General features: G+C 41.8%; 1 protein-coding gene across 1 annotated transcript in view; it reads right to left on the bottom strand.

Annotated features, from left to right (window-relative positions):
* cacna1ab (calcium channel, voltage-dependent, P/Q type, alpha 1A subunit, b) overlaps positions 1–21,317 on the bottom strand; it is a gene marked incomplete at its 5' end in the record, with an annotated part of 98,515 nt that overhangs the window by 12,983 nt on the left and 64,215 nt on the right. Inside the window, 9 exon segments of the mRNA XM_008302210.1 lie at positions 1,598–1,733; positions 2,680–2,801; positions 7,133–7,236; positions 10,702–10,809; positions 11,180–11,285; positions 18,597–18,693; positions 19,341–19,468; positions 19,770–19,920; positions 20,130–20,275. Of these exon segments, the coding sequence (XP_008300432.1) occupies positions 1,598–1,733; positions 2,680–2,801; positions 7,133–7,236; positions 10,702–10,809; positions 11,180–11,285; positions 18,597–18,693; positions 19,341–19,468; positions 19,770–19,920; positions 20,130–20,275 (1,098 nt within the window).

The following is a 21,317-nucleotide window of genomic DNA, read 5'->3' as shown; positions in this document are numbered from 1 at the left end:
AACACAATGAGAGGGGGGCGTGACCACTGTCTGCTGAGGGAGTGGACTCTGACAGGGCGTGGGGTCAACGACTACAATTCTGTTGTCATTTATGCAACACCAAGTTGCATAAATTAACTGTTGCAACCTTTGTTCACATGCTCATTTGTCAAATGAGCATGAACATTAAGATGACATGGGTGTTGATTTGATTATATCTGTTTATGATCTTTAAAACCACATTGCCTATCATCCGATTGTGGGTTAATGTATAATGCTGCTCTGAAGTGGCCCTGTGTCATGGATTGTGGCACAAATCCAAACCTTGACTTCTGGAAAAGCTTCTTTGGAGACACTGCTTCATTGGAACCTTTTCTGCCAACACACAGGTCTAAAACTGGGGCAGAAAATCTCAAAAGTATTTTAAATTTTTCTTTCCTATGAGTACATAGCACAATTTCAAATCCACATTTCATTTTTGTACATTCGTCATGGGATTGAATAGAGAGAATAGGCTCTGGGGAGTAGGGGTGTCCCAACAGACAAGCGAAAGTAAGGGGCAGTGAACAGGAAAAGGTGTACATCACAAAACACATCTACAAGTCCAAGCCACTGACTCAGGAGGAGGTTGAAGAGTGAACAGGAAAACTCAAGGAATAGGAGGATGATTAGACTAAGAGAATACAGGAAACGAGGACTTAGAGCAGGTAGATGAAGCGAAAGAGAAAGATAAATAGGTTTGAAGAAGAAAAGAGGACAGGGACAGACAGCAGTCTTGTCTGCTGGAGAGATGGCAGCAACATCCAGCACTTCAAATACTGAAAAGGTAGAGACTCGTTCATTTGAGGCTGCTGAGAACTTGATGCCAGGAGTGATGGAGTGGATTAAGGACGGATAGTTCTGTTTTTACCACAAGGACGCTCGAACAGGGCATTAAGGTGGAGTTCAGAAAAACTGCTCCAGGGAACTGAATTCAGGTTTGGTAATTTCTCATGTTTTTATCAACTCTGTCCCTGAGATGCCCATTAAACCATTTGTGTGTTTAGATATGAATCAGAAAAGATATTTCCAAATAAAACACCCGAAAAAGCAAAACAAAATAATCAGAAGGTTTTGCTTTTCATTCAGTCACTCACCGTGCAACACTGGCATTAATTTGTCTTAATTTTCTGTGGAACAGCTGAACGAAAGGTTTTTTTCAGTGACGAAACACATCTAAAATCAGTTGGTGAACTTAATTTAGTTAAGTTGTACTTCCTAAATGCATAGGAAATAGTAATATTATTACAATAAGTAGCTACAGTGGCAGCGTGTTTAACAAGGGGAAGATTGCAGTTTTCCCACTGATGACTCTTTCATGACTTGAATAAAATTAGTTTACATGTGGTTAATGTGTAGTAAGTATGATGCTTTAGAGAGGTTTTTAATATATCTGTTGCAACAGCAGGAATCCTGAGCAGTGTTCCCTACCAGCATCTTTATTACTTCTTCCTAATTATACTCAGCTACTGTCACGAGACCAATATGTAACCAGTGTATTTACCACGGCGGACGAACTGGTTGCACTTAGGCTGATGTGTCACCACGGTGACGACGTGCATGCTCAGGCTCATCATACCTGGGGGTTGTGGCGGTTGTCGTGGAGGTCGTCAGGGTAGGGTCTGTCAGGGCTCCAGTTACCCGTCTTTTGGAACATTTCCTGGGCTTTAGTTGTCATCCACGACTGGCTCTCAGTCATGCCACCCTCAGGAGGTCTGGCACCCACACACACACAAGCAGGATTACAAATCAGGAAGGTCAACGAGAAATTCAAAGCTGACCAATTCTCTGGCAGAGTCTTTGAACAACTAAGTAGTGGGTTTAATGTAAAAAAAGTAAAATCTAAAAATAGTTTCTAAAGTAGTGTTCATTTTCTGTGCAAAGGAGTTTCATTGTGCAAGAAGAGCTTTTAAAGTATTTATTAAAATCTAAAGCATACTTCTGAATACGATTGAGATTCCAAATATTGCCAGAAAGACAGCCATGTGTGTACTAAAAGTAGCGCCCCAGCACTTCAAATCAGTAAGTACATTTTCTCTGCCCACAAAACTGGTGTTCATACAAAGCTGAGGAGGATTTAGCAAATAGGTGAGTCTGTAATTTGGATGAAACAACTGAACTTTAAAGATCTCCATGTGGGTTTATTTAAAGTGACTGCAACTCTGGTGTGACTTCTCAACACAGTTACATTTAAGTTATTTTTGATTCTTGATTATTTATTTTTTAAGTTTCAAAATTTCGGCCTGTGCCTCACTGGCTGTGGAAAACTGTTGGAGTTGATGATTGTGAAGGTCATTTTGGTGAGTTGAAGGGAAAAGAAATGCATTTAAACTAAAACAAACAACAGATTCTACTGAAGTACTGAGGATGAACTGGTGGGAGGTGACAATACCTCCTTCTGCAGTGACTATTAACAAGTCAAATTTAGTATTTATGATCCAACATGATTGCAAATAATTAAAATACACTGTCCTTTGAGAAAAAAACTATTCTCCTACAAATCTGATAAAGTGTGAAAACTGAAAAACTGTACAGCGTGTACATGTAAAATATGTATACACTGTTTGCTGTACTCTGCTGGAAATGTAACAGTCAAAATGTACTGTCTCAAGTATTTCAATTAAGCACACACAGGTTGCCTTCATTCCCCATCTGACTCACATGCTGTTGACGTTGTCCGGCTGGGTGCTGGGGAGGCCGTTCTGGCCCTGCCCCCCCTGGCCGTCCGTGCCCCCTCCCTCAGAGGGCGGCTCCATGCGCTGAAACATTAATGGCGTTCGGTTCTGTGTGAGATACATGACATGGCCTGCAGGCTTGCATCAGGCACACTCAGGGGGGCAGACACAGGACACAAACACAGGATGCACTCGCAGCATGCACCCACACGGGGGCGCCATCAGCAAGCACATGGCTGTGGGTATCCAAGGTAAAGTTCCCTGCCAGACTACTGATCTGGAGTCTGCTTGCCACCCTGAACGTGGAAATCGCTGACTTTAAAGTGCGTTGGCCTTTTCCAACATATTAGCTGATGCTCAGGGGGGGTGAAGCTGATCTCAGATCTGTGTCAGAGGGGAACTTCTACCTTCGGAATTTGAGGTACGATTGCTCTTAAATCACAAGTCTTGGACCAGATTACCATACTAATGGAACACATCACTAAAGAGACATTTTACACATAAATCACATTTTGACAATTTGTGTGATCTTTCATCTGCCAAGACTTTCTGAATAACATGCCATTCTGTGGGAAGTAGACGTCTGACCCTGAACCAATTGTAATAAAAAGCAACTTCTGTTTCCATCAGACAGGTCACAGGTCAAGCAGTTTTCCCAGGGGATCCTGTTTAATAGAGTCCTCTCAGAAGTGGCTGATTGATGACGGTTCATGACTACTATAGACCGTGTCATGTCTCTCCACAGCCTGGAAGCTGAGGCTTGAAAGTTAAATGAGTGCAGACTATTCAAGATATTTCTGCTAACATGTTGGACAGGAAGCTTGTCTGGCTACAGTGTGCATCATTCGTGATGGTTAGCTTTGGTTAACTGGCTAAAAAGCTGGTAGCATCCCAGCACAAAAACAAATTGGTGCCAGTCGTACGTGTATGAGATGCCAATTCCTTGTCAAAAACGCAGAGAAAATCACACTGACGATTGACTTCTATTTAACTGAATTTTTTTTCTATTTCCTACCATGAACATTTGACACAAATGATCATAGACAGCACAGGTTTAAGAAGTCACAAGTTGTCTAATTCGGTCCAGTTGTCATCACCAGTGCCGAGGAGAGAAATGGCTCAAATTTGTCTCCAGACATTCTGGCCTGGCACTGGTTGGAGCCAGTGGTGCATCTTTATAAAATTCATGGTACAAACATTTAGATGGATTATGGCAAAAACATGAACACTGAACACCTAACATTGACACAGGCTCTAATGGAGTATCTTTCAGCAGTGGAATATGTATGAATGAATGGTCCCAGGATTAACTGTTTACATAGGGAGCCCCTGGTCACAGGAATCGCCACTCAACATCCCACCAGATGGACAGGAAAGCAGACAGATTCATAAGCGCACAGACTGAAGAGATCGGGTCTTGGTTAGAGAAACTTGGTGACAATCAACCTTGATTGACCAAATAGGGAGAGCTTGACAGGTCAAGGTCTCATCTCTCTTCCTTGAAGGACAAACGGAGAGCTTCAGAAGAACAGAGGGCGGCATGGAAGACAGGTACAAGGGACTACAGACAAACAGACTCCAAAACAGGACAGTGAAAAAAACAGGAGAATGTCAAACAGCAGACAAAGATGAAACAGCAAAGTATTGGAAACACAATAACAACAAACATACAAGAAGACAGTTGAGACTTGGCGTGAGGAATATGCAGGAGGAGGACGGATGAAGGGAAAGAGAGGCGAGCACAACAAATGAGGTGTTAAAGAAAAAATCCACCCACTGATTTATTTTTGGGGGATTTTCTGTTTCTGTGGTATTTTTCTATTGTTCCTAAGTTTTATTAAGTTGCCTTTTTGCTTTCATTTTGGGAATATCAATACGAAAAAACTGACACAGATAGTTGCTTTGACCTGAATGTGTGTCAAAATATTGCTTCCTTCATTTTCTGCCATGACACATGAAAGGCTGTCATGTGAAATCCACATGGGTGGCGCAAAGCAGATACACCATGTTTACTGTTAGTTCTGGTTATTAGGACTTTATAGAAATAAGAACCAAAACCATAATATAAAGTCCTCTTAATACAGATAGGTCAGTTACCGTCTGTACTTTAAATCAAATGTGAGCTTGTGGGCCTATAGATACAACAGGCTATATATACTATGTGACGTCTATGATCCAAACTATATCTTTATTCAAAACTCATACACGTGTTATTACTGCATTTACTTATTTCCGTATAGAGTTTTCTGTCTATTGTATCATGTATTTTTCCTGTAGGATGGCTCATTTCTGTAAAGTTGTCCTTTTTTACAACCTGATATTTTCAATAAAGAGAAACACTCTGCTACTAAACTCCATTGCAGCTCTACTGTCAAGCTCTCTTTATTTGTATTTGTTACTTACAGACTGGACTGTATCTTACTATCAGGATGTCCATATAACGCTCTGAAACATCTCTAGTTGATCCAAAATGCTGCAGCCAGAGATCTGATAGGAAGCACTAACAGAGATCATATGTCCCCTATATTTGCTTATCTTCATGTCAAAACAAGAAAATAATTCAAAGTCCTTCTCCTCACAAACCAAACTCCAGTGAACAAACTGTATCTCAGAGACATTATTGTGTCATGCTATTCTAATACAGCACTTGGCTTTCAGACTGCACGTTTACTTGTACAGTTTCTAAAAGCATTACAGGAGGCAGAGCCTTTAGCGATCATTCTGCTCTCTTGTGGAATCAGCTCCCAGTTTGGGTTCAGGAGGCAGGCAACCTCTCTACTTTTGAGATTTTCTTTTTGATAAAGCTGATAGTTGACCCTGAACCCTCTCTAACTTATCTTGCTATGCACTGAGCACCTCTCCTCTGCTCTGATATCCTCTCTTTCACTCTCCATACATTTCTCACTCCTTCACTTGATGTTTTGTCCTCTCTGTCTATCTCTATGTTTCTGATCTGCTATTTCTGGCCTCACAAACCTCAATACTGTTTATTGTTCTCCTACGTGTTGTTTATCTGTTCTCCGTCTGCTATCTTTTTCTCCCTCCCCTTTTCCCTCACCCCAACCAGTTGAGGCAGATGGCCGTCCTCACTGAGCCTGGTTCTGCTCGAGGTTTCTTCCTGTTAAAAGGGAGTTGTTGCTTCCTGCTGTCCCAAAAGATTTAGTAACATATTGTTCATATTGTAATCGTACTATGTCAAGTGCCTTGAGATGACTTATGTTGTGAATTTGTGCTGCTATCTAAATAAAACTGAACTTGACTGAAATGAAACAGGACATGGACCTTTCTTACCCATAAGATAAAAGGACAAATCATCAAATACATAAACAATAAAGGCCGTCATGGCAGTGCACTGATGTTTTGGGTGGATTCTTCCTTTAAAGCAGTTTGGTATTATAAAAAACAAAGACTGCAGTAGAAAAAAAAAAGAAAATGAAGTGAGATAATGTAGAGATGAGGGGGCAAACAGATATACACACAGACTGGTTAAAGCCCTTATGCACTGCTGATGTTGAGAGAGCCTGTGTGGAACTGTCCATTCACTCCAATGGGATAGCTGCATTCAGGAACATAGCAACACATATTGTATTTGCTACAGCATACTGTTTGCAGGAAAAAAAGGACCTAACATACTCTCCATTCACCAATGTACTCCTTTCTTCCACAAAATGGAAATCCTACCTCAAGAAGTGCATCCCATTCAATATGGATGAGACTGACCCCCATTCCCTGAGCAAATTTAAACTTGGTTGAACCATGTTAAATTTAAGGGTGAACAGGAGGCATTACACGAGTGGAGAGATGTTTCCACGTGTCCACGGCGTGGACTGAAAATACACAGACGGCGGGAGCGAGTGCATCTCAAAAGCATTCATCGACAGGAGGGGAAGAGCACTGACAAGGAACAAAAAGTAAGGCCATGTGGTATCATCAACATTGTTGTTCAGAACATTGTCAACAACAAAAACCGGAGGTAAACCTTCATAACACCTGACCCTCCTCACCGCGTTCAAATGGCCCACGGTGAAAAGAAAGAGAACACTCGAAGCAGTGGGAGGAAAAGGCTGTTAACTAGCGAGAAGAAGCAAACAGCTAGATACCTCTTAGGAAGCACGGTAAAGGAACAAGGCTGGCCAAGGGAGCAAAAAGGTGCTATGTAGAGAATGCAGATTTTCTGGTAGCATGCTAAGAGGATTAAGCACAGGCTGAGAAGGACGTGAGGTTTGTTTGGAAGTGTAGCTGGGATTTTATATAGGATTTAAATGTATAAGATGTGATTCTTATGCTTTTAAATCCATATTTAGCAGAAGAAAGGCAAAATTCAGTCCAAGGGGCTCGTGGAAGTGGAATCAAAAAAGAGGACCAAAAGAAGGAAGAACAGAAAAATGAAAGAAAAAAGTCTTTTTGCGTTCAGGGAATTTTTCTGGGATGGCGTCTACCTGTTCCTCTCGCAGGGCCTGAAGCTTTTTCGTCTTGCTCTGCCGGTAGTATTCCATGATCATCATGGCAGCGTAGATTTTGCCCACCGTCAAGTCTGTGGCTGCTGAGAAAATGACAAGTTACCCTGGAAGATTAGACCCGAGTGAGATGGGACCCTGAGCCGTGGGGGGAATGGGAGTGGGGGACAACACAACAAACACTGACAGAGAAATACACAACAGCATGCAGAACACACCAGCAGTTAGAACAACTGTATTATGTAGCAGCCACTGAGGCACAGGCCGAAATTTTGAAACTTAAAAAATAAATTATCAAGAATTATCAGTAAATGTTCTGTTTTGCATTTTTGTAGGTTCAATTGTTTCTATCTTCAGTTGACAGAGGTTCAGTCTCAGTATATTTAGTCAGTGGTAACCAATATTAATAATGTTGAGCAAAAATGTTGTCAAATGTTCCAGCATCATTACTTCTTCCTCGCTCATGAAGGCAAATTTGAATCTAGATAAGTAATCTATGTAAACTGCCTTTTCACCTACAATCTAAAAAGCTCATGTGGAAAACATTTCTAATTAGCTGTAACATTATGTTCACGGGACAAAATGAAGGAAAGAATCTGCTTGTTTGTTGCTGATATGTTTCCAAGCACTCCAAGTGTGGTGGGTAGATTCTAGAGTCACCTCCAAGACAAGTGGATTTTTCCCAATCTGGGGTGTTTGACAAGGCATTCAAAACGTGTCATATGAACAGACTATTATCACTTTGTAAAATATTTACAAAGCAGTAAATAGCATGTCCTTATGATGTGATGAAAGATCATTGGTAACCACTGTCTAAATACTCTCGTAACTGAAGCACAGCTGTGTTTACTTGCTGGTGTACAACAGACAAATACAACACTGTACAATCATTAACACAACAAAGCTTGTTGTCTTTTCACAGGCAGAGGCTGTAATCAGTTAACATTTTCATGTTACTTCACCATCACCTTATCAAATAAAAACTACAGTGTATTTCATACTTCCTCTTAATGTCAAAGCTCAGGACTAGGCAGCCACCTCACTAAGAAACACGTGGACACCCAAGTGAAACGATCCCAAGAAAACAGGAGCTCAATGTTTTTCTAAAAACTCTGGACATGTATCCCCAGAGTTTGGATGGAACATATAAACATTTAAATCAGAAAAATACTGAGCTTTGTTTTGACATATAACTTCACTAATTTTCTTTCTGAATGAGCGGTGCCCTTTTCAAAGTGGCATGGCTACAAGTCTTCCAGCATTCAAACTGATATTCGCGTGTCATAAGATATGACTACACATATCTTATTCTCTAAATATATTACTGGGCAACAAGACATGACAACGCATATCTTATGCCGTATTTGCTGCCATGCACTTAGCCGAACAACTTCAAGTTATTGCTAAACATGCATAACCCTATTAGTTTAGGGTTACTCAAAACAGATTTACCTTAAAATAGTCATTCATAACACTCATGAGTTTATTAACCAAGATGTATCTTAGTACTTTATTTGGTTCTAAACTGTTCCTGTAGTGAAAAGACTTCTATAGAGGATCTTCTATAGCAGGCACCCCCTGATACCAGGACTGACTGAATGGGTGGAGAGATTAGCACTGTGGGAGTTTGTTAGTGTGTCCACTCTGATACAGTTAATATATGAATGTGACTATGTGTGTGGTGTGATGTGACGGCCCTGGACTGCTGCACTCCTCCCTCCCTTCTGTTGTAGTGACCTGTGTTGTAAACAGCTGGAAGCCCCATTATGGCACCCTCGTCCTCCTGGCCTCCGTTGTCTTGTCCCGCCTACTCTCTCTAGAGCCTAAGGTGGATTGGAGCAGATCATACTACAGCCTCCAATCAAGATGTGAATTTGACTTTGGCGGCGGCTTATTTGTTTCAGTGAGAAGCTGAGGGTTCCCCTGTGAGCTTCAACTTTGAATATCTTACTACAAGTACTAGATGAGTTGTTGTGTGAAGGGTGAAGGCTTAGATAGGGACTCTTGGAAGTAGTAAACCACTGTTAGTCTTAATTTAAGGGGGCTTCTTTGTTTGTATTTCGGTTTGGACTAGAATAGTTAGGGTTTGTCCTTTGGTTTTGTGGTTATTTTGTTTTTGGATGTTAGATAGCGAAAACAATTCAGCTTCAGGAAGATGTTTGCTTTTGGTTACATTTATTTCTTTTATGAAAGTAGCACCCATTTTTCATTTAACCCTTTGATGCTGAGCTGTAATAAATGTACCCTTCTTTCAAATAATCACTACTAAGACTCTGGTAGACAGCATCTATCTGCTGTTTTGTTGTTACTCCTATCTGATCCTAGGCCGTCGAGTTGTAACATATATATTTGCATGGAATGTTTATCAGAACACAAATGATACAGAACTACTTTAATCAATCATATAGACATATCCATTTGAACTTAAAAACTATCCTTCTATATCAAATTTCAGAAAAAATCCAGTATAAATGTTTCAACTCATCCAAATATTAAAATTTGGGATGATGGATGTTAAGACAAAAAGGGAAACCCTTTTGCCAATGGGGGTCCATCAGGCTGGGAACAATAACGTACTAAAGAGCCTTGATAGGAAAAACATAGAAAGAGTTGAGGGGTCACTAAAACCACTTGAGTTTATGTTCTGGAGACCAGGAATACCTGCAGCAAGAAAGAGATCTTGGTCGTTATATTTCTACTTATCTAAAGCTTGTCATTAGAAGGTAATTGGACCTTTCTTTTTTTTGGTTCCTAAAGAAGTTGCACCGGTCATCCAAGAGGCTTCCTTAGTTCTCATAGAGTGGCGCAGAGTCCCAGGTATTTATTCTTCCCCTTAAAGGACATGGCTCATAGCATTGAATTGACACATGACTCACACGTTTCAAGGTGTGAATAGTTTTGAAACTCCTCTAAAGAATTTGAGGACAAAAGTGTCCACATTCTGGGGAGAGAGTACAGATGGTCTGAGAGAAGAGTGAAGGAAGCCAGTGATGTTAAACTGGAACACCCACCTCTAAACAGAAAAGGGAGTCTGTGACACCGTTTCATATGTACTTATAATGCAGGCCTGAGATCCCAACAAGTTTCATTGCCACTAACACTTAGAGGCATGTGATTTGTGGTACGAATAAATGTCTGAGACCCCCACCAGTCAGTTAGAACTTGGGGAAGCCACTTTGGAATACCATGACCTGGACGACAAAGTATACACAGACATATACTTCCTGACATAATGTAATCAAAAGGGAACTCCGACCTAATGGCAGTGCTACACAATGAGCAAGGGAGTCACAAGAATCCATTAAAAATCCCATCTGATTGTAAATTGTGATTAATCTGGCCAGCAGGACCACAGTATTGGGAGGAAGGATGCGCAGTATCGACATTAGTGGGTGTTTGCATGTGTGTATGTACAGGATTGTGTGTTTATGTTGTGTTAGTCTGATCAGGAGATGCAAAGCAGTGAATGACACTGACTGGTAGAAGCTGTCCTCTTGGTGAGTTGGTGATCGGACACACACACCACTATGTGCTGTTTTCCTGCAACTTACCCTTGTGCGGTGTAACCAGCAAGTCCAGTGTCTTCTGCGATAAGTTCGGCCAAATAGCCATCATCTCCTTTCTCAGCTCCGCATCCATCTGGTGCTTGTCTGCACCGCCTGGGCAACCAGTGACCCAGAGTTTCCACACACACACACACACGTCAAACATTTGTACACACAAACATCACACATACACACATCCAAATATATCCAAAAAGCCCACACACATTGACACAGGTCAAGAAGGTCCACACCAAAAGGGAGGCACAATGACATTAAATCCCAAAACAAATATAATTATCCATTCACCCATGTACACATTCATCCAAAACAAAAACATAATTTGTTAGTGTCTTAATTGGCAGACTTTTGTCACATTTGTTACAATAATCGTTTTTTGTTGAAGAGAAACAGACAGAAATTGAGAGATGAGACAATACGCCCAGAACTGATAGAGTAAAGGTTTGATAGTGCTTTATGATCATACCCTTGGCAATCTTTATATCCAGAGCTGTCCTGATTAGAGCCATGAGGGTGGAGTTAAAATGCACTGTGTTGTCATCGGCAACTGGCAGATCCATGCGCAGCAGTCTCTGTAAAGAGCCAGTCAGGATGAGAGGATGAGAAAGGGATGTGTCCCTGATAAAGTGTGGTGTGCCTGAACCTCCAGGAAGGGGACAGGGTGAGGGGTTGGGGCCTGGGTTGAGAGAGCTCCATAGACAACAGCCAATTACAGTTGGACTGTATTGGTCCAGGTTTTATTTGATATTCCCTGAAACACATTATAGTTCAGGCAGAGATGAAAAGGTTTGAAGTCAGTAAATTTAAACTCCGAGGCACTTGGGTTTCAAAAGTTCACCGATAGACTTCTGCTATATTAGGTGACTATAGAGCATGTATGTATTTGGTCTGCTGTGTACATTTGTTAATTTGATACATTTGCAAGTGCAAGAGCATATATTTAATGAAAGAGACATGAGTAGGTGAGTCCCTGTGTCTCCTGTTTTTCCAGTGATACTCTACGAGACAGCACAAATATCCAATGAGGGCCATCTGCTGCTAAGCAACTGTGAGAGCCGAGAACCACAAGGAAGAACAATCGGAGGCAAAATGGCCTCCGACCCAACCTGTGCCCATGTTCCCTAAATGTGTGAATGCATGGGCGCATTTACACATCTCTGTTGTTACACACATATAGATATATATATATATATGAAACAGTACACATACACCAACCCCCCTCCCCCCCTCCCACCCCAACATCCCCTCCCCCCCCGTCCACTTACACACAGTTATTTGCACAGACTGCAATTAAGAGCTCTTAATTGGAGTCCTTTGGAGACAAAATAAATTGACTGGAGAACAATAACAGTATCACTGGTGTAATTCTGCTATTTTTCAGGAGACTACTGTGGTTTTATTTAGCTAAGGCATCTGCTATAGAGCTCCCCCTCCCTGTAAGGAGGTTCCCTGTCTTTACATGTCTATACCAGGTAAAACCGATGGAGAAACCTGCAGATTGAACGAAACAAGCTGGGCCAGCAAGGGTCACTTGCCGTTCCTATCCTGACCAGTTGGCATCCATCGGATTTACCTACGAACATGAGCGTTGGGCACTCACGATGGCAAGCACGGTAGTACGATGGCGGTGGGGTTGTGTACGTGCTCGTGTGTTCCTGAGTGTGTGCGAGTGTCGGGCATGCCCAAAGCCAAGTGTGCGGCAGGCAAAGGGCATTGGCCAACATCCACAGCGCTCGGCAGGCAGCAGGCAGGCAGGCAGGCAGGCTCGATGTCGCCCGTAGCCATGCAACAGAGAGTGCGAGAATTGCATGCAACACCACACAACACCCCCGTAGAAAAATCCCACAAACATGGACCACGGAGCATGCAGCATGCCTTTACTTCGCTCCCATTATCTAAGCCCCAACTGTTCCCACCTACCCTAGCCCACTACCCCCCCCGACTTCCCTCAAAATCCACTTTTACAATACAAGCAGCCGTGCATCCGCGCAAAGAGAGTATCCTCAATCCAACTGGATTGATCCTACTGATTGACAGATTAATTTCTCATCTTTTCTTTTTTTTTTTTCGCTCTCTACATTTTTACATTCATGGGTCCCTGAATCAAAGTCAAATTAGACAGCAATGGTAGCACTTCATATCAAGTCAAGATCTCTCTCAATGCCAAACGGGTGCAGTGTCTTAAGGGGGTGTCAGAGTTAGAGAGGATTAGAGTTGTGGCATTCCCTGAAAGAAGAAAAAAATTATAAAGAAGATCAAAAAGAGATGACTGTTTTTTTTGTTTTGGACCAACTAGACTTTGTAGTTATAGTACTGTTGGGTAAGGGGGTGGGGGTCTATCAAAGGGGACACATGGTAGGGACAGTAGTTAGTTGAGCTAAATTAGGTGAATCTAAGCTTGGTCATGAGATGCAGTTACAGATAAAAAGGGAAGGGCGAGAATGAGGAGAGAGAGGAGGATTGTGAAAACACTGAAAGAGTAAAAGAGGAATCAAGAGAACGTGGGTCAGTTGGAGTTAACAGAGAAAGGAATTGTGTGTGTGTGTGTGTGTGTGTGTGTGTGTGTGTGTGTGTGTGTGTAGATAGAAAGAAAAGAGAAGAGAGAGGCTGAAAATTACAGAACACGACAAAAGATAAAGACGAGGACCAAAAACAACACTGACATAGGTTTAGAGGTCAGTTCAAAAAACAAGGTGTTGTAGCAGTACACAGTTATCAACGTTTTCCTTTTTTAAAGGGAAAGGCCTTGTGTCCACTAAAGAGAAGATCAACAACTTTGCCTCATCAGTGTCGAACCTTCCCCTCTCTATTCATGAGGTCTTTCTGATCTCAAAAGGTCCTTTGATTGACTTTTTTTTCTGTGATATTGTATAAATGAAGACTTTGATGGCTGAAGTATGTGATGGGGGCCACAGCCAAGACAGGTTGACATTCTGGAAAGAAAAAAAAGAAGAAAGTACAGAGAGGAGAAGTAGAGTTGAAACAGTGTGGGCTCGGATCGACAGAGGGATGTAATGAGGGAATGTAAATGGATCCTGATTTCTGACAGACAAGTGGATGCAGACGACAGAAGAGTGAAACAGAGTGATAGCTGGCAGGCAGGAAAAAAGAAAGAGCAAGAATTAGCAGAAGATGAAGAGACAAAAACAGTGTAAAGAGAAGAAAAAAACAGAGGAGGAAGAAAAAAAAAAGACACAAGTGAGAAAAGTGAGAAAGAGAGACAGGAGTGAATGTGGTACTGCCACCAAGATTCAATAAATGTTAGAAACACTAGAGTACAGGTCGAGCTGTCTGTCCATTCTGTCTTAACAACCGAGGATGTTACTAGTAGGACTCATATCAGGAGCTTATCAGGGGAGCTAAGTGAGAAACCTTACAAGTACTGGGTATAAAACCCTAATTCTCCTCCGTGCTGACCAAAATCTGGCCATACCAAGTATTGAAAACTGTCAAGGACTGCAAACTGGAATAGGAATATGTAGTCTTTGATCAGATAATTCCTAATTTAGATAAAATAAAGCCTTTAAAAAAAAAACAAAAAAACGTGGGTGCTACTTTTCAGAACTTGTTGGCACCGCCGCAACAATCAGTGAAATTATTCTGAAACACTTAAGGCACTGACTCATCCAGTCAATGCTATGTTTTTGAATCTGGATGGCAATAAGAAGGAGAATGACAGAGTTTAGACAGAGTAGGATGCTACTGAGGTGGAGAGAAAGAGTAGACAACAAGACAACGAGACAGCGAATGCTGAAATGCTTGACCCAAATCTTTACCCTGGTGGTCTGAGGCACAATGAAGCCATAGATGCTTAAGCTTCCTTGGGTGTCAAAAAAAACATCTCGAAGAAGGACAAAAAAGACTAGGAGGGCCAATACTTTGTCCACTCATTTTTATGATGCATAATTATTACAGTGTGCACAGTGTGTATGTGTGCGATAATGTAGGCATGTGTATGTGTGCACTATAGTGCCATCCACAGGAAAAAGAGACACAGAGGACTGAAGACAGATATCCTTGCCGGCCCTTCTGTACCTGCATCGTAAGCAAATAGTTGCACTGTGTGAAATATAACGCTGATTAAAATATTCTCTTTTAAGATGCTGCTTGTATGTTGCTCTGTAGATTTCTAACAGGAACAAATCATTTCTGTTCCTTATTATGAAACAAAGGCATGAGTAAGGTATACATATATTTTATAAACCAGCACATAAAATTCCATATATGTGCTCACTAGAAATATCTGTAAGCGCCATTTTCAGGATGTACTTTTTAAAGTGTACTAAAAACCTGTAACAGGTAATGAAGTGTGGCTGGATAATGTATTCATAAATTTTGTCTTATATTTTTTTGCCTTAAGTCTTTAGCATATTTCAACAAATATGAAAAAATAGGCTTACATATATTTAAACTGCAAATGCAGAGAGGTTAAATATGTAAACATCATTTTAACAACCTTCAAACTAAGTTTCTGACTTTTCAAGTTCCTTAACATATTATGGAAAACTGGGAATACTTTGTCACATCTGTGCTCTAACTATTTTCCTCTGACTGGATTGGGTTTTGTGCACGTGCATGCGTCCGTGCAGGTTGCAGAAGGACTGGCAAAGCCTCCTCCGTTCTCTTACTCCTGCGGCCTGACAGAAGGGAAATAAAATAAAGAGGACTGACTACCACTCCACTATCACTTCACTTCACTGCACGACAAAAGCCCATCCCTCCATCCCCGCGGTCGGAGAGAAAGAAGAGAGGACAGCGCTCACCACCACCACAACCACCACTAACAGACAATGAGGAGAACACCGCTGGGAGGAGGGAGGGAGGGATGTGGAGGAGAGGGGGTGAGGAGGAGGAGGAGGAGGAGGAAGAAAGGGACAGGGAGGTTTCAGCATATGAGAGAGAAGAGGTTCTCCTCCCCAGCGATGGGGAGGTGTAAGGACGGAGATGGGGGGGAGGGCAAAGGAGGGAAGAGAGGTATGATGGGAGGTAGAGAGGGAGGTGGGCTGGTGGTTGAGGGGGGTGGAGGGGTAAGGTGGGGGGCGAGTCTACCTTATAGGCGACCCGGGCGGGACACCTCTTCCCGAGGCCTAGCGGCGGACACATGTGTCTTAGCATCTGATACATGTCTGTGTAACTGATCCGGCCGCTGGGGTGGCCACAAACACACACATACACACACACATCACATGCGCACAGGCATTCAGTGCCCATTTGGCAACACACACACACACACAACAGACGAAACAAAGACGGACGACGTGAAAACGAAAGAAAGAAAAACAATGAGGGGTAGGAAGAGGAAGGATTTAGGGGAGAGGACGCAGACGCACATAGGTGTGTTTGGGGGAGGAGACATGAGGAGGAAAAAGAAAGAAACCGACAAAGGAAAGGAAGAGGGGGGGAAACAAATACACAGAGGTTATTGTTTTGATCGCTGTGGATATGTGGTTGCTGTGGTGAGAGAAAAAGAGAAAGGAGGAGAACGAGAGAGAACGAGGGGGTGTTACGTGACTTCTAGTCTGGTATATCATAAAGTAAGGGAGAGGAGAGGAAGGAAGGAAGGAAGGGAGGGAGAAAGGTTAGGGAAGGAGGGGAGGGTTGGAGGAGGAGGTGTTATTTAGTTTAGTTAGTTGTTGTTGAGATACCGTTCTATGCGAGGTGAAAAGGGGATTTGGGATTGTTTTTTTTGGTCGTTGCCCTCTTTCGCCGCTCGGATAGAACTGGCAGCGGGGCTTCTAGCAGGCAAAGAAAAGCACCGCTGCAGAGATCGGAGTGAGTCACAGTGACAAGTCAATGCAGTCCGTTACTGAGGCTGCGTGTCCACCAGGAACCTCTGCCCACAGCTGTGTCTTCAGATGTTCATGGGAGCCCTCCCCTGATGGCGAAGGGAAGGGTTGCAATACCCCGACAATGGCTTTTTAGAAAGTCAGCTCACCCGCGTCACAAAAACGGCTTCGTCACCTACCTCCTGTGGTATCTAAGTATGCAAATAGATTGGACTGTGTTTTTCCAGGGTTTAGGAGTTTCTGTTTGCACTTTATTTACAATGGAGGTGAACAGATGTTGGTTTAGTGGTAGGCTGCTCAGACTGTGTGCACCTACTATTCTGAGGAAAGTGTAAAAAGACTGAATGAATATAAACTGAAGTGTCAGTCAGATACATCACTGATCGTATAAAAACAGTTCTTCATGAAATCACATTATCTGCTTGGCAGCATGGCGTGAACACACAGCGCTACAAATATACAACCTGAGGGAGATGCATCGATTAATTACAACAATACAATAAAAATAAATTGTGAAAACTAGGCTTACTGTATGCGTTTATAGAAAATCGTTGAGTTTAATTGCTTTATTAGCGGAACCCTAAAATGTTCCTGACAAACACAAACTAAATGTAGATGCCATGACCAACAATTCCTCCCATGAGCATCTGCCCACACAGGTAGTTATTGAGAGGTACCTGGTGGACACAAGACCTTTTCATGTCCAAAATCGTTGCTCCAAATCACACACACACCCTGCCCCTTTCCTTCTTTACCCATACACCAGAGCCACAGACAGAGCAGGTTCGGTCATATTGTGACACTGCTTCAATATAAACTGTTACCACAGGGCCTGTTACATTCTCCACTCAAAGCATGTGAGATACACAACCTCTCTGCCTGCATAACAAGCTTGCACGGGGACAAGCGATGTCAATATGATATGGGACTGCAGTGTTCACCATAAAAAAGGCCGAATAGAAGAAAATCATAGTTTTACTGAACATGAAAAAGGACGTTAAAAGTAACATTTAAGTTATTCTACATCCCTGTGGGTTAAGAATGTGAGATAACTAACTTTGATTTTTTTTCAGAAAGTAACTTCATTGGTAATTGGTCCAACTTTTAGCAAATGTTTGACTTATAACTCCTAAGATATATTTTATTGTGCGAGAACCTTGTGCGTTGCCCTTTAGCAATGATGTGAGGTTCTATACTCCTAAAAAGAAACTGTTGTTTTTCTACAAATAAGATTCTACAATTATAATAAATAAAAATCCACACATAGTTGCTTTAAAATGTAAAATTACAGATAGCTTAGAACATTAGTTCCCAAACACATGCCATGGAGGTACAAGAATCTGCAGGTTTTCATTCCAACCAGCAGCTGCCATGAGCTGGTTTCATTCAGAGGAATCGGCTGTTTCAGGGACTAGAATCAGAGTCTGCAGACTTTCGTGGTTGGACGACACAAGCCTGGGAAACAGTGACTGAGCTAACTGCTATGAAGGTTAGCGTGGTGACAGTGCTCAGACCAAACCCTCTCTGGGTGTGTCTCTGCCCTAAAGAACCCCACCTCCCTCACCCAGACCCTAACTGAAATAAGAACAATGCACATTGCTCAACCATTTTCTGCCCAGGCAAAATTAGACAGCAAGCAGAAATAAAAGACAATGGCTGACTGGAGTCTAGACTCTAATGTCTACACAGTAGTGAATTAAAAGTGAACAGATCAGTGTCATTTTCCCAGCGTTCAGTCAGAAGACAATAGCAAGTGCAGTGCACCACCTCATGCTTCACACACCGCTATTGGTGTGTGTGTGTGTGAGTGTGTACAAGAGTGTGTGTGCGCATCTCTGCATTGTCCCAAACATTCTCATTGTCATATCAGAATGCATATACAGCAGAACTCCCCCCAAAAAGAATGATTCAATGGTGAAATGAGCTTAAAACAAGTGATTAATGCAAACCCAAACAGAAAAATCAAACCAAAGAAAATAAAAAAAGTTGAAGTAGGAAAGAATTTGTTTTAAAAGTGAAATAGAGCGACATTCATTCCAGTCTCTTAAAGGCGAGCAGGTTGCGTTTAAGTTTGTGCTTTAGGGGTTTAGTCCAAACCTTGCAGGCCACCCTATGTGGGCATTTCTTGCCAAGGCCCAGAGGAGGGGAGATAACTCGCAATAAACTGTACATATCCTTATAATGTATGCGCCCGCTGCAAGAAAAATACAAGGAGGGGAGGTTAGGTGAGGGAACACAGAATTCAGAGAGAGCGAGAGAGAGAGAGAGTTGAAGAAGATAAAAACAAAAAAGTAGAAAAAGGTAAGAGCATTTATTTACACTGAGAAAAACCTTCCTCTCATACACACACACACATGCACACGCACACACACACACACACACACACACATTACAGAGGAAAGAAAAGGAAGAGGGGAGGGTTACATTCATCTTAATTGTGCACAAAGATTGTGCAATTTGAGTAAAAAGGCAGAAAAGTTTGAGAGAGAAAGACAGAGAGAAGGCTGGATAACTCTTGGGTCAGTCAGAGCAGCTGAAACTGTTCCATTTTTTAAACTCCCATTATGTTGATCCTGTTTCATCATCACACCTCTCTGATGAGATCATGACACCAGTCGTTGCCCCAATTTGGGACGGGAGAAAAAGCCAGGGGTTAAAAGTAACTTTACATTCAGCGTGTGTGGACACACATAACGTGGTTTTACATTACACAATAGTGCTGTGTATGTACATTCATCTTTTAATATTTTTGCACTACATAATATTTCACTTGTGTGTCTGTACTGGTATGTTTGTCATCCTGTGAAAGTGTGTGTACGAGTCCATGTGTGCGCCACTCACCAGGCGGCAGGGTCGTACTCGGCCCATATCCTTACATACTCGTCCAGGTGATGCGGCCCCAGGATAGAAGAGTCTCTGGTCAGGTACTCAAAGTTGTCCATGATGACAGCCACAAACAGATTCAGCATCTGGAACGAGTGCGTGGAAAACAAACTGCTCGGAAAACTTTTCTAGTTTAATAATCCCCTGGAGCCTAAAAAATATTTTTCTCATAGACCTCCACTCTACAAGATGCAAGTTTTGAACCTTATGGAGGAACCAGGAAAATACGGCTCACTGAAGAAGAAGAAAAAACGAAAAACTACAACTACTACCATAATATGTTGTCTTCTAGTCAGAAGTAATATGATTAGAAATATGAAAAGAAATATATGCACGTACATGTTGACAATTTTAACCACTTAAAAGACATTAAATGTTTTTCCTCACCAGAAAAGAACACAGAAAGATGAAAGAGACAAAGTAGGTGTAGGCAAAGGTGCTGCCACACTCGGGTTCTGTGTTCCCTGAGGCCGGGTCACATTCTTTACCACCAAGGCAAGCCAACATGATCTCATGCCATGCCTCGCCCGTAGCGCTCCTGCATAACGAGATATGAATTTAAAAATTATCAAGCGCACTTATGGACACCGATGGATGTCACTACAACATTTATTTCTGTTTAGTGAAATGCTTCTTCACACATCACTGCTCCTGCACACATGAACCACCAAAAATGTTGCATTTGAAAAGAAAGTTATAGACAAAAGAAGAACAAGACAGGAAGAAAAGACCGGTTCGAGGACTTACCTGAAGAGCAGCATTAGGGCCATAATGAAAGTTCGGAAGTTATTGTGCTCATTGATGGCACTCTCTCCCTCCTCATCTAGTGCCAGGTTACCAAACAACTACACACAAAGGAGAAAAAGAAAGAGGAACAAGAGTTTGAAGCAATGCTGCTACACATAGACTATGAGGCTAATTTTAACAATGCTATCTTTACTTTAATTTTTAAGCACATTTGCACAACACTGTCATTGTAAGTACCGTTCTGAGATACTAATCACACCCTTTCATGATTCAAATTTATGATATTCGCATTTGCTTACTCTCATATTAGCATTGTACTCTTCTGAACATAGTTATCTGACAGCTTACTGTGCAGATATTTGACTATACATACAAAATATACATGGAATCTACATGATTCACTGTTCAGGCCAATTCATGTGTACTACATCCGAGTGTCCACAAGGGTCCATATGATGTACATTTTTTTCTTCTGTCCAATTTGTGAGGATTTGCGTAGACTCCTGTCAATGTGCAGTCTGTGAATCTGTCAATCTGTGACCGTGCACACTGGGGATGAATATATTAAACAAGTGTCTTAACCAGTAGCTGGATCAATAATAATCGTTAAAGTGACTAAAACACAGAGGAGTTTCTCCACATGTTGATGTGGCTACTTTTAACCACAGATACTTACTGTTTGCTGCAAAATCAGCTCACTTACAGAAGAAATCTCAGGAATAGATAAAGTAAAGCTCAGGTGTTCTAAACTACATATTATATAGCAATTCATAATTACTTAACAGCCAGTCAATGTTTGGTACAATGAAAACATGAGACTCTACAGATATGTCACACGACTACAGGAATGCTGCCCAGGTTAAGTTGGGCTCACTCCCTGCACAAGGGCGTTGGCTAGAAGTTATTAGTCAGGGTGGCCAGTTGCTAGCTAAATCCTCTCAATGATTTCAGACAACCACCTCATCCATCCACAAAAATCACAATTCAACACAACTAAAATAACCAATAATCAGAAACTGCTCATTTAAGAGTTTGCATTTGTGCAAAGAGATTCTCCGTCATAGTCATTATTGGACTTTGGAGGTGCTTCGATTTGTACATGCCTTCCATCGATGGTGCCCAAACACAGCGAGAAGTTGTCTAGGAATATTGTTCTATCTTTGCCCACTGTGCTCAGTAAAAGTGCTG

Source organism: Stegastes partitus, unplaced genomic scaffold (genome assembly GCF_000690725.1).
Source record: "Stegastes partitus isolate 25-593 unplaced genomic scaffold, Stegastes_partitus-1.0.2 Scaffold1776, whole genome shotgun sequence".
Classification (NCBI taxonomy): Eukaryota; Metazoa; Chordata; class Actinopteri; family Pomacentridae; genus Stegastes; species Stegastes partitus.
This window is presented reverse-complemented; position numbering and strand designations above follow the sequence as displayed.